General features: G+C 37.0%; 1 protein-coding gene across 1 annotated transcript in view; it reads right to left on the bottom strand.

The window, feature by feature from the left end:
• Nucleotides 1-14229, bottom strand: part of ADAM28 (ADAM metallopeptidase domain 28) — a gene marked incomplete at both ends in the record, with an annotated part of 79431 nt that overhangs the window by 25337 nt on the left and 39865 nt on the right. Inside the window, 5 exons of the mRNA XM_079706753.1 lie at nucleotides 5392-5470; nucleotides 6012-6092; nucleotides 6797-6956; nucleotides 8988-9090; nucleotides 12228-12423. Coding sequence (XP_079562879.1) covers nucleotides 5392-5470; nucleotides 6012-6092; nucleotides 6797-6956; nucleotides 8988-9090; nucleotides 12228-12423 — 619 coding nt within the window. The remainder of the gene's footprint in view (nucleotides 1-5391; nucleotides 5471-6011; nucleotides 6093-6796; nucleotides 6957-8987; nucleotides 9091-12227; nucleotides 12424-14229) is intronic.

Below are 14229 nucleotides of genomic sequence, written 5' to 3'. Positions count from 1 at the left end.
CTGGGAATTCTTAGAAGGGATGACGTTTGTGATAAATTGAAAACAAAGGGCTGGGAGATCAGAAAGAATATGAAGTAAGGAGGATGCAGAAGAGGAGGGAAACATTATTAAAATTCAGCCTTGGAATAACACCAGTGAAAAGAATCTGAAGACTTGAAATCATATTCCTCTTAGTAGCAAGTAAGAAGCTGAGACGTGAAAAAGAGAATTGATGGATAACTGATAAGTGATAGATAGGATATAAGTGAGTGTCCTGATGTTTGCTCTATAGTGGAATTATTATGGACAAAAAAATTAGGTGACCTTGTGAATTGGGGAATGGTTCTAACAAAGTTTTTTGGTTTATAGGGTGTTTTTTACCTACTAATCTAATTAATGAATGCAACTTCCATCTTTTGCTATCTCATGTATTCATTTCTCTTACAATCATCTGAAAGCACAAAGACCAGGAGGTACACGTTTGAAGAGCAATGCAAACAGCTACTGCTCTCTTATTACAGAGACGGCGGAGATCAGTAAATGAATAATAAGAATGATTTTTGCATAAATGCAAGAAAAGTTCACAGTGTGAGCACACATGCGTGCAGAGAGAGAGAGACCTCAGAAGCAGAATTCTAGGTAAGATAATAACCGTTCAGATACCTAATACTCTCTACCCTCCATAAAAATTCCTACCCAAAATGTCAAAGGAAATAAAGTTCTGAGGCATCTGTGTTAGAAACAGTATAGATGTGTTCAGAATTTTTAAAGTGTACTTGCACTAACAACAGAATTGTAGCTATTTTCAAAAGAGTGACACGGTCCAGAGGAAATAAAGAGGAACTTGGCAGTACTTCACAGACATCCATAGTTTGAAAGGATGTGGTCTAGAGGTAAAGCTGGGGCATCAGGCAGATGGAGAGTATTATAACAATTAACAGGAAGCAGGTTTAGAGTTGAAGATGTCAGTGATTGAACAAAAAATACAGCCCTTTGTGTTTCTGGAAATGGTGGTCTAGGAAATTTGGACTAGCTCTCTCACTAAAAACAACTAATAAATTTTAAAAGATCTTCCTAAAAGCACAGAAGTGCTGAAGAAATAGGGGGAAATTATTTTGGAGTGAGAAAATTACTGTGGAGTGAGAAAGCAGGAACTCAGAAACACAGGAAGGAAAACGATCATAAAAGAAAGCTCAGAAATGCAGAAAGGAGTGAAAAGTAAATAAACCAAGAGTGAACCTTAATGTAAACTGTGGACTTTGGATGATCATCACATGTCAATGTAGGTTCATTAATTGTAACAAATGTTCCACTCTGGTTGGGGGATGTTAGCGGTGGGAGACTGTGCATGTGTGGGGCAGGGATACAGGGGAAATCTCTGTACTTTCTGCTCAGTTTTGCTGTGAACCTAAGACTGCTCTAAAATGTAAAGTCTCTATTAAGAATAATAAATGGAAACTTTTATGCTGGCCACTAAAAGAATATAAAATAAATGTATAATCTCCAAATTAATAATAATAAAAATGAAGTGATTAAAATCCTCAGTAAGTCCGTAAGAAAACAAGAAAGGAGAGAAAAAGGAACAGGAACCAGGCAGGACAAATAAAAAGCATATAATATAAGATTGTAGATTACACCCAAATACATCAGTAATTACATTTAATGTGAATGAACTAAGTTTTTAAAAACCGATTGAGACTAAAATTTTTAAATGTATCTGTATATTTTTAAATGAGAGACAGATATAAAACGAGGATTCAGAAAGGATGAAAGTAAAAGTATGAAGAAAAAGTTACACCAAAGCAAAAGGGACCAAGAGAAATATGGTACAGCTATGTTTTTCTCCAGGAACTGTGGACTTTAAAAGGCAAGAAGACTAGAGATACACAAAAGCATTTCATAATAACAAAAGTGTTAATTCACTGGGAAGACATACAATTCTAAACATTATTGTAGATAACAGCATGGTCTCAAATATATAGGTATTGATAGAACCAGAAGTAATAGCCAAATTCACAGTTATGGTGGGGGGTTTTAACACTCTTGACTCAGTAATTGGTACAACAAACAAACAAGATATCAGGAAGGGTTAATATATTACACACAATTAACAAACATGGCATTAAAAACATATGGAAAACACTGCACATAAGTGCAGAACACATATTTTTGTGTTCATAGAACGCTTACAATATGGGCATATGCTGGGTCATAAAGCAAGTGTCAACAAATTTCAGCATATTCTCAACACAGTAGGTTTTCTGATCCCTATGGAATTATACTAAGTATTAATTTAACAAAAGCTAGAAAATCTCCATATGCATGTATGTTAAGAAATATATGTCTAAACAGGGCCAAAGAAGAAAGCAAATAGAAAATAGAAAATAATTTGAAACAAATGATAATGAAAATACCAATTACGATATGGTCTACAAACTGAAAATTAATGAGCCAAAGATTCCTTTCAAGATTTTTCTTTTAAAGGTGAAATAGACTTAAGGAAATGGAATTGTATAAACTAGAAATTGAAATAGCAAAAAAAATGTTAAAGAAACAAATCATAAAGAATAAGTTTTAAAATTTTGTTAGGATAATATAAAAAAAGCGAAAAAAACAATGCTACAGATACTATTGATATTGAAAAGATAAGTGAGTATTATGAGCAATCTTAAACCAAAACATTGAAATTTAGGTGAAGTAGGAAAATGTCTAGGAAAAATATAACATACTAAAACTTGCATAAGAAGAAATTACATACCTGAAGGGCCTTATAGCTACTAAAGACACTGAATCTTTAACTAAAATATTGTCCAGAATTCTAGGCCTACATGGCTTACTGACAAGTTCTACCAGATATTTAAGGAAAGAGTCTTCCATTCTTATACAAACTCTTCCAGAGAATTTAAATCAATGAAAATGCTCCACTTCATTTAATATGTCTAGCATAACCATGATACTCAAATTTAGCAAGTACAGGCATCACTCATGAACATAAAATAATAGCAAACATCATCCATCAGTATCCGTGAGAGCTATTTCCATGTTGGGTTTATCCAAAGTATGCACAGTTAGATAAATGTTCAAATATCAATTTATTTTGCAATACCAACAGAGTAAAGAGGTAAAAATCTGAACCAATAAATAAAAAGTATTTGATAAAATTCTTAGCAAACTAGAAATAGAAGTGAATTTTCTTGATCAAATGAAGAGGATCCAATATGTACAGAATACCTTCAGACAACAGGACAAAATACTGAAAGTCTTTCCTAAGATTGGGAAAGAGACAAAGAGGCTTGCTATCTCTATTTCTAGTCAGCATTGCACAAGAGTACTACTCAGTGAAGGAAAACAAGTATGAGAAATTAAAATTGTGAAGATTAGAGAAGGAACAAAACTGTCATTTTTCTGAAACAGAATGATTGAATATGTAGAAAATCTAATGGAATCTACAAATAAATTACTAAAATTATTAAGAGAGGTTAGCAGAGGTGCTTGATATAAAAATAAATATACAAAAATTAGTTGACCTTCTATATTCTAGTAACAGTTGAAAAATATTTTTTCAAAAAATACCATTTAAAAATACAGTAAAAATTAATTTCTTATAAAACAAACAAAATATATGTAAAATTTCTGTGGTGAAAACCATTAACTATTATTGGGTAAAGAAGACTAAGTAAATGGATAGATGAATTCATGTCAATATGTTTGGAATTCAATATTTTATATATGCTCATTTTCCACAAGTAAATCTATAGATGTAGTTTACACTAAATTAAAATCCCAACAGGAATTCTGTAACTTGAGAATCTGATGGTAAAATATATGTGGAAATACAAAAGCTAATAGCCAAGACATTCTTGAAGAACAATGTTAAAGGACCTCCTATAAGATAACAAAATTATTTTAAAGATACAATAATAGAGTGTTATACTGGCATAAGGATAGCCAAATAGGACCACCAGAAAAGAATAGATAACCCAGAACAACACACGTGCGTGGACACACGTGCTTTATTAGAAAACTGGCACTACAGAGCATTAAGGAAGGATGATCTATTTTATGAATAATGGTGTGTCAACTGGGCATCTATCTGAGATAAAAACGAAATTGAACACTTGCATCACACACAAAATAATTCCAGATATGTTATAGACTTAAATTTGAAAAGGCAATACAAAAATCCTTTTTAGAAGATAATATATGGGTATACATTCATAACTTCAGGATAGGAAAATTTTCCTTAAAAAGGACACAAAAAGAAAAAAAAACTAATCATCAAGGAAATGATTAACAAACTGACTACATTACAATTAAAAGCTTCTTTAGAGCTTCCCTGGTGGTGCAGTGGTTAAGAATCCGCCTGCCAATGCAGGGGACACGGGTTCAAGCCCTGGTCCGGGAAGATGCCACATGCCACAGAGCAACTAAGCCTGTGCACCACAACTACTGAGCCTGTGCTCCAGAGCCCGTGAGCCACAACTACTGAAGCTCACGTGCCTAGAGCCCGTGCTCCGCAACAAGAGAAGCCACCGCAGTGAGAAGCCCCTGCACTTCAACGAAGAGTAGCCCCCACTTGCTGCAACTAGAGAAAGTCCGCGAGCAGCAACAAAGACCCAATGCAGCCAAAAATAGATTAAAAATAATAATAATTAAAAAAGCTTCTTTAATCACATGACATCACGAAGAGAGTGAGAAAACACAGAATGGAGTTATTTGCAGCATATATAACTGAAAAAATAGCTTATATAAAGAATATATTAAAACTTACACAGGTTATTAAGGGGTCAGGGGAGACACCCAATAGAAGAATAAACAAAATGGCTTGAACAAATGCTTTGCAAAAAACAAAATCCAAATGGCCAAAAAATAAGAAAAGATTTTATTATTAGTAGTAGTAGTAGTAGTTATAAAGAGCAAGTCAACCTAATCCCACATTCAAAGAAGGATCATTCATACTGAAGAAAAACAGCGCAGGGAAATACAAGAGACAGGGTGAAAAAACAACTGAACTCAAAAGAAATACAGATAATCTAGAGAACAAAGTGAACCTACAAAAATTATGTCATATTCTTAGAGTTTTATGAGGATATTATATCTAGTATACATTCAGTCAAGGCTGCTATGAAAATGGAACAGTCATAAAGCAAGAAAATTTGGAAAATTAAAATAAAATGACAAATATAAAATTTCAAGAAATCTTTTTGTATGTAGCATAAAAACATAAGAATGTGGAAAATATGATTAAAAAGTTGCTGGGGAGACTTTGGGGATTAATATTGTGGATTCAATATCTACAGAATAGGAATTCCAAGAGGAGTGGGAAAAAGACAATGAAATCTTACGTAACAGGAAATAAAAGCTTGGAAGAGGAGAGTAATTTTCTCACATTAGATGTGCAATATTACTTACTGAAGACCACGGAAGAACCATCGCAATCAGGAGGGGCCCATCCTTCTTTACATTGACATTGGAGCTCGTGGTCACACACCTAGAGGAGCAATGATCCTGTTAAGTTTTCTCACTGGACTAATCCCCAACCCGAGGGTCGATTCATCCATAATTAAGTCCAATCCAAAAAAAGAATGACCTCTGCTCTGTAGCCTTTCAACTGTCTACGTAATGTATGAATCAGTAATAGGAATTTCAGTACCAGGTTCTTTTTTTTTTTTTTTTGCCGTATGCGGGCCTCTCACTGTTGTGGCCTCTCCCGTTGCGGAGCACAGGCTCTGGATGCGCAGGCTCAGCGGCCATGGCTCACGGGCCCAGCCGCTCTGCAGCATGTGGGATCTTCCCGGACCAGGGCACGAACCCGTGTCCCCTGCATCGGCAGGCGGACTCTCAACCACTGCGCCACCAGGGAAGCCCAGTACCAGGTTCTTTGAAGGAATTTTTCATTGAATCAAACTAGTGAGGAGTCAGATAATAATTTTAATCATTCGATGCTGAAACTCATTTTAACATCATCCAAACTGTCTGACCTAAAATGACACAAGATTCAGCAAGCTTGGGGAAATGTTGTCAAGACTTACAGCATGTCCTTTGCATTTAGAGGAGCAATTGGCCGATTTGTAAGTTCTTTCGACATCCACACATTCTGCATTAATGCAAACCTGAAAGTGATATGAAAAACACAAAGTAGACATGAATGTCCAGTGGTTTCAGTTCTGCAAACTGTTGACTCTGATATTTAGCCTTGTATTTTTAGCTACTATTATTGTTATCAAACTTGCCTTTTTATTAGGGAAATCACCGAATCCTTTTGAAAATAGGAATATGGAATCTAGATAATTTTTATAATAAAATATTTAGGAAGTCCTCTTTAAAGAAGATTTCCTTACTTCACGTCATATCTCATGGGTCATCTTTAATGCACCTCTTTAGTCCAACTCTGAAGACTGAAAGCACTGAGCTAAGCATTGCACATGGTACAAGGTACGCATCCTAAACAAAAATACTATGGAAAACATGGTAATATCACATCATCTCCAATATTAAGATAATTATCATTTATGTAAAAATAAATAGTATTGTTATGATTTTTTTCATTATTATCATCAGAATAGCTCTCATTTATTGAGACCGTACCAATTTGGGGGAAATAAAGTTTACCTAAATTTAACAACCTAGTGCTAAGCACATAATAGGTACTTATTACATAACATTGAAGGGAAGAATGCAGTCATGTATACATGAATGGCATAAACATTGCTTTGAAAACTGTGCTCCATGAAACACAAGGAGGCCTTGAGAAGCAAGCAAACAAAATGAACAAACAACCAGAACATTTTGAGTAAAAGCCACTGTTTCAATGTACCTTATTCTCTCCACACTTGGTTCCATTGGCTACTATGCTGATTTCTTGACTGCTGTCTTCAGGTTCAAATGTTTTACATGTCAGGAACGTTATTATACGTCCTTTCCAGAGCAGATAATCTGACCCACCATTACAGAACAACTTCCCACACATGGCATCACTGAAGAAAAGCCAAAATTTGCTGCCTTTGAAATAGCAGGATCCAAAATGCAGTTTTATACAAATGTAAATCAGCTCCCTATCGATATTTAACTAATGGTATTTCCCCCTATGGCAGAGACGTCTAGTTCTCCTTTATACCAATTTCCCCCTTATTCTTCAGTAATAGAACCACTGGATAATAGCAAGGCACAATGTTGCTCAAAAGAAAAATCCCATGTCTCCCATATTCCCAAAGTTCGGCCAGTTGCCTAAATTCTAGCTAATGGGAAGGAAGCAGAATCTTAACTGCAGATTCTTGAGGGTGGCCTTACGTGAGGGTATATGTCCTCTTCTCAATATTTTCTCCTTTTTGCTTATTGGAATATGACGGTTGGAGTCGAGGAAGCCATCACAGACTGAGAGAAACATTTGGGAAAGGAGATCCTACGTATGATGGAGCAAGAAGCTATAAGGAGGATGGACGTCTAACATCATGGAGGGCGCCTAGGAAATCAGATTCTGTCATGTTTCAGCTCAGGTTATTTACTGCCATGAAGGACAGCAGAATAATTCTCTCGACTATAGTTGTATCAGTGTAAGGCTGAGCCTTGGTTGTCACTCCAAGGCATCGTGTGTTACTGGAAGAACCCCTGCAAATTCAGATGAAACTGCTCAGTGCTCCCTAAAGCCTTGCCTTCACTAGCAAGGGGAAGAAAGTCATCGCCAACAAAATTGGAATCAATTGCTTTATGCAGAATTTAGAGGAATGCTGTGAAAAACTCTTCTGAGAGTGGTAGAATCAGATTCTTCTCATGTCTCTAAGGCTTTTAGAAAATACCATTGAGGAGTGGAGAAAGGCATGCATTCTCTCCAGACTTGAGGGGGGTGTTTTTCTTGAATCATTTAGGTAGAGCTTTATGAGGAAGGCTCTAGGACACAGGGACTTGCAGGCTTACTTCCCACTACAGCCAAAGACTATCAAGAAGTGACCAGGAGGTCAGCCTGTGGGAAGAAATGAAATGCTTGTGCCTCTGGTTGCAGAAATTATCCAGTGTTCACACAAAGTTATACAGGACAAGGGTGTATACACTCTACAGAGGTCAGATGCAGTTACCCTAGTCTCTTTTCCCTGTCACGACCTCTCAGACTAAATATTGCCACACTCCCACCCCACTCACCCACACATATTGCCTTTTACATAATCTTCCCTGATTTCCTGTAAAGAAGAGCCCACAGGGTATGATTATCTTTGAGGCTTAGACTCCCCAAGAGATGACCTTCTGTCCAAAATATAGTTTGTTTGGTAACATCTATCATTGAGAAAAATCAGTGTTATTTTAATAGAAAATCTTTGAGAAATGCTGATGTTTTTCATTCAATCTCTGGTTACACATTAGTTTGTATGTGTAAAATTTGGAGCAGGAATAAAGTTTAATCTATTATCATTTGAATTTTAAACGTCATCTTAAAATTGCAGAATCAAAGGAAAATATATAGAAAAATCTCAAGTTCATTGCTTATGGTGTTCTATCATTTTTTTCAGACTATCAACACAAAAAGGAAAACAAATTCTTTAGGTAAATTGTCAATCTTTCCCTTACTGTATTTTTTCTTTATGGAATGCCATGGCAAGTTTAAATAAAACTGTACAATCATCATATTGCTTATTTCTCTGAGTAGATACATATTTATACCCTAGAATCATAATGAAAGACACTAGATGGAAAAGCATCTAAAGTATACTGGAGAATCAGTTTACAAATTTCCAGCCAGGCCCATTTAACTATTGCATGCTCGGTCTCAAACATTCATTCTATTTAACAACAGCTGTACTTGGTGTCCTTTGAAGCATCCATTATGAGAGACTGGAAAAAGGGGATCATTCCCTATTTGTCTTTTTAACTCACTGCCTAGCCTAAAATATAGCATATAATAGTCACTCAATGAATGTTTATCAAATGAATAATGTCCAAATTCACTTTCTCTTTAAATGGGATAAATCAGAATATGTCAAAATGAGCACTAAGGTTCAAATAACAAGGCCACTTACTTTTCTTTACAGGGAATGCGTGTGTCATCCACTTTTCGACAGTACCCGTAACTTGACCCTCGTTCATTCCTGCTAAAACATGACTTATCTGCAACCTGGGTTCCTGGGACCAGGCATAGTCAGTAGGCACACAGTTGAAAAGAAAAGAGATAAATAGTTCAGTGCCATAAAGGATTCATGAAACAGAAAACCAGCATGAGGAATACGATTTTAGCATCATCCCCTTGACCCTTCTTGGAAATACAGGTTGCACTAATTTGATACCAAGAGAGATGGCTGGAGTTAAAACAATCTTTTGGATAGGCTATTTTTGGATAATGGCTATCTAAATATTTGGAACCATCTGGATGATTGAAGACTTAGCTGGAAGAGCCGTAGTTATTGTAGTAGCAGCCCACAGCAGCTACTGGAATGTTATCCTGCTGCAGGGTGCAGCTGTGACAGGTACATGCTGTGCTTAGTCAAACTTCTGCTCTGCCAGGCACCAGAGATGAGCATCGCATGTTTAATTTCTCAGGTAATCTTCCTCAGGTCCCCATCAACTGGGGCAACACAACACAGTGGTTAAGAGCTCAGGCGTTAAGTAAGAGCTGTGTGATCTTTGGCAAGTGCCTTAACCTCTTGGTTTGCTCTGTGTAAAAATGAGGATTCTATAATAGTACCTCCCCCACAGCGTTATTATGAGAATTAAATGAGTTAATATATGTGAGCCACTGAGAAGAGTGCCTGGTCTGTAGTACATGGTTCAGAAAGAAAATGCTGGCTGAAAATCCTTTGTAAGTAAATATACCTGGGTACTATTGCTAAGGAAATGAGCACATTTTCTTTTTAGGTTGCACACACATTTTTCCAAATTCTCTGTGAAAAAATTGTACTAATTCATACTCTTACCAGAGCACATTAAACTGTTTTGTCACATCCTCACCAACACTAAACATTAACTGTAACAAAGCTTTGCAATTTAACAAGTATAGAAGATTAACTTGTCTTCATTTATATTTCTTACCATATATTGCATGTGCTGATGTATTAATAGTGTTTCATACTTCTTGCTAGTGAGTTAAAATGATTTTAATGTTTATTAAACACTTGTACTTCTTTATGATGAATTGCCTGTTTATTCCTTGGTCACATTTTCAATATTTGGAATTCCAAATGATTTATAGGAGGTTAAAGACAGTGATTTTTTTCCCCCTTATATGTGTTATAAGACTTCTCAAACTTTGAACTAATTTAAAATAAATGTGTGATCCTTGTGAATTGTACAATTTGAAATTTTATTTAGGCAAATCTATTTTTCTGGTCTTTTATAAAGGCCACCTTTAAATATATGATTTTTTTTTTTTTTCCCGTATGTGGGCCTCTCACTGTTGTGGCCTCTCCCGTTGCGGAGCACAGGCTCCGGATGCGCAGGCTCAGCGGCCATGGCTCACGGGCCCAGCAGCTCCGTGGCATGTGGGATCTTCCCAGACCGGGGCACGAACCCGTGTCCCCTGCATTGGCAGGCGGACTCTCAACCACTGCGCCACCAGGGAAGCCCTAAATATATGATTTGAAAGTTCTTCTCTATTCCAATATTGGATAAATATATTCAACATTAATTCAATAGATCACTTGGAACATTTACTAAAGTCAGGCACTGTGCTAGGATACACTGGGAATAACAACTATGAACAAAACAGTGTCTAGGTACTAGAAAACTTACAGATTTGTAAGGGAGGTGATATTGAAGGGTCAGGCAAAAAGAAGAAAGTAATAGTTTTTATCGCAGTGATTTATAGCCAAGTAACAAAGGAGATGTTCAGAGCTTCATCTCTGTGCCTAAGATTTCCTTTCCCCAGGTTTCTGCCATATACTGAAGTTAGCCAAGGAAGTACAAGGTCTTTAACCAGCAAAGCCATCTTTGCTTGCACCTGTAACTTAGCACGTCCATCTGCATTACCTATAAACTGGAGGAGAGCCAGAACCGAATTCCAGACCATCAGAGCACTTCCTGATGCACCAATGGTATCAAGCTTTCTCCTCAAATTGTGTCTCAGCTCACCCTAGCCTGATACAGAGGCTTTCATTCAGGGGTTTTTCTAGGTTCCTGTTAATTTATTTCCCAGGTTTCTTTTTTTCTGGGTGTACTGTCTGTCAATCAGTGATTTTTGTTGCTTTCCTTCATCTTGTCTTATGTATATTTTCAGGAATTACGGAAAGTTTCCAGCATATGATAACCTTCTTCAAATATTTTTAGGAATATGTATTTTCCCTGTTAAAAATAGTCCTTCAGCCATTTAAGTAGTAATCTGGAAATGTAGCAGAAAATGGTATGAAAATTAAATATATGTACACAATATACATCATATCCAGGAAGTCCAAAGAATTGATACTTTATTTTATTTTATTTTATTTTTTTTTTTTTGCGGTATGTGGGCCTCTCACTGTTGTGGCCTCTCCCATTGCAGAGCACAGGCTCCGGACGCGCAGGCTCAACGGCCATGGCTCACAGGCCCAGCCGCTCCGCGGCATGTGGGATCCTCCCAGACCGGGGCACGAACCCGTATCCCCTGCATCGGCAGGCGGACTCTCAACCACTGCGCCACCAGGGAAGCCCAAGAATTGATATTTTAAAAATTGCTCTTCTAATCAAGTTATTTAGCATAATTTAAATTTGGGTTTAAAGTCTTTGAAGATTCTTAAGTTATGTTTTTATTTTTAATTTCTTTTTTATGGTATAATCAGAGAATATGACCTCTAAAATTCTGGTATTATGGACAAAATAAACATTTAAAAAACTTTCAATTTTCCTCACTGCTCCTTTGCATTCCACCCCTATACACACACACACACACACACACACAAAATTCCAAGGGTCTGCTTAACTGGGAAGGATTTTGCTTAGAGCTGCCAGATAAACTACAGGACATCCAGTTAAATTTAAATTCCAGATAAAGACTTTTTTTCAGCATAAGTCTCACCCAAATATTGCATGAGACATACTGAAACTTAAAAAAAAAATTGTTAATCTGAAATTCAAATTTAACTGGACTGTCCTTATTTTTATTTGCTAAATCTAGCAACACCAAAATTCTCCACTTACCCAGGATTTTGAGCAGCCAGTGGCACAGTTTCTAAGATGGAAGAAAGGGACAGGATGCTACTTTGGCCACGATTAAACACTGTCACTTGGAGCGATACGATTTTCCTTTGTATGTACAAAGGTAGTGCCAGCATCACTGGGGTGTGTCCTCCTACCTGGTCCCCACAGCTCGGTGCACTGCTCCTCCAGGGTGGGGCACATCCCCATCAAGCAGTAGCCCTTCCCATTTTGGCAAGGGAAGCCATTGACTTGGAATCGATCATCAGGGCAAACACCAGATTTGCCATCACACATTTCGGGCAGGTCACACTCATGTTTTGCTGGTCTGCACACCTCGCCAGCCTTTTTAAACTATAGGGGAATAAAATCGGAGAGAAAGCTTTTTTCCCACCTGACTTAACCCTAATATCTCAAATTGATTCAAATAATATTTTCCCTGTGGCCTTTTTTTGGCAACGTAGTTAGAGGCATCGTTCTATTTTAGTTCACGTTTTCATTGTCTAAGCTAAAGCCATCTCCTATGATGTCTCTTCTATTGACTTTGGCCAAGCCCTGAGTCTTTAAGCAATCAATATTTCTGAATTTGTAGAGCAAACGTTATAGAAATAACAATGAAAAACTACAGAAGAAAACTGAGCAATATCTTAGATGGAAAGAAGGAAGTTATTTCTCCCTTTGTTGAACGCATCTTTGACAAGCTTTTCAAGGAGATGTAAATCTGCAGCTTCAGAGATTTATTGGTGAAGTAAATCTTCCATAATAAGGAAGATAAGTTTATAACCCCAGATCAGCATGCTCTGAGACTTTCCCAGGCATAGAGTTTCCTAATCCTTAATTCCTTTATTGTATGTTCAGATATTTCTTTTCAACTCACGTCTTTCTATGGAATGATTTATCAGAAGGAGGGAACAACCAAATATTCATTTCATGTGTTAATTCCATTGCGATCTATTACTGCGAGTCTTGCTCTTATGAGCTCAGAGAAACCTTAGGAAAAGAATTCTGCCATTCATACAAATCTGAAGAAGCCTGTGTGGATATTGGAAGCATACCCTTCTCTAGTTGAAGTGAGAAGGCATGCTCTCATATCATCAAAAGACTTTCCAGGGCTTCCCTGGTGGCGCAGTGGTTGAGAGTCTGCCTGCCGATACAGGCGACGCAGGTTCGTGCCCCGGTCCGGGAAGATCCCACATGCCGCGGAGCGGCTGGGTCCGTGGGCCATGGCTGCTGGGCCTACGCGTCTGGAGCCTGTGCTCCACAACGGGAAAGGCCACAACAGTGAGAGGCCCGCGTACCGCAAAAAAAAAAAAAAAAGACTTTCCATATCTTTACGCTGGTGACAGAATGTGCCAAAACTAAGATCCAGCACAGCCAAATAAATAAATAAATATTTTTAAAAGAATCCAAATTTTCATCAGAGCATATGAGACCCTCCAAATTCAAGCCCCCCCTACTCCAGTCAGACTAGCTTTCTTAGCAGATGTCACAAAAACCATGCTTATATATCTTCTTTTCTTTCTTCTTTCTCCCTGCCTGCTCACTTGGAATTTTTTCTTTCTATTTATCTAAAATCTCCTCTGACCTCTTCAATGCAAATCACTGTCCCTCTTTTCTACATGTGGTAGGAAAAGAGCCCTGAATTTGGATTTGAAAGATACAGGTTTGAATCTTGGCTCTGCCAGTGGCTAGATGTGTACCCTTAGCAAATGGATTTAATCTCTCTGAAAATCCATTTCCCGATCCAGTATTAACTTTATAAGGTCATTATGAACATTAAGTGAAAATATATGTGGAAACTATTACCCATATAATGGCCATCTGTCATTATAATATCTATCTGGGCATTTAATCATGTATCATATTTTCATCGTTTTAGTTATGTATATCATCACCCTAAAGAAATAGCAAGTTTTTTGAAGTCAAATACTAGTTTTCTTTATCACCCATAATCTCTAACAAACAAGACTTAATAAATACTTGTTGAATACCACTTAAATTCTCAAATTTTCTTCATTTTGGCCTCCTTTATTTCTTTCTTCTCCCTCCAACATTAAAAAAAAGAAAAAAGAAACAAACAAAAAACAACCTATCTCAAACACTGCCTATAACCTGGCATGCCATCTGCACATTTCTTTTACAGATGGTTATTGGGCTTTT

This window comes from Hyperoodon ampullatus (assembly GCF_949752795.1).
Source record: "Hyperoodon ampullatus genome assembly, chromosome: 6".
NCBI classification, from domain to species: Eukaryota; Metazoa; Chordata; class Mammalia; order Artiodactyla; family Ziphiidae; genus Hyperoodon; species Hyperoodon ampullatus.
Note: the sequence above shows the minus strand (reverse complement) of the source record. Positions and strands in the feature narration are given on the sequence as shown.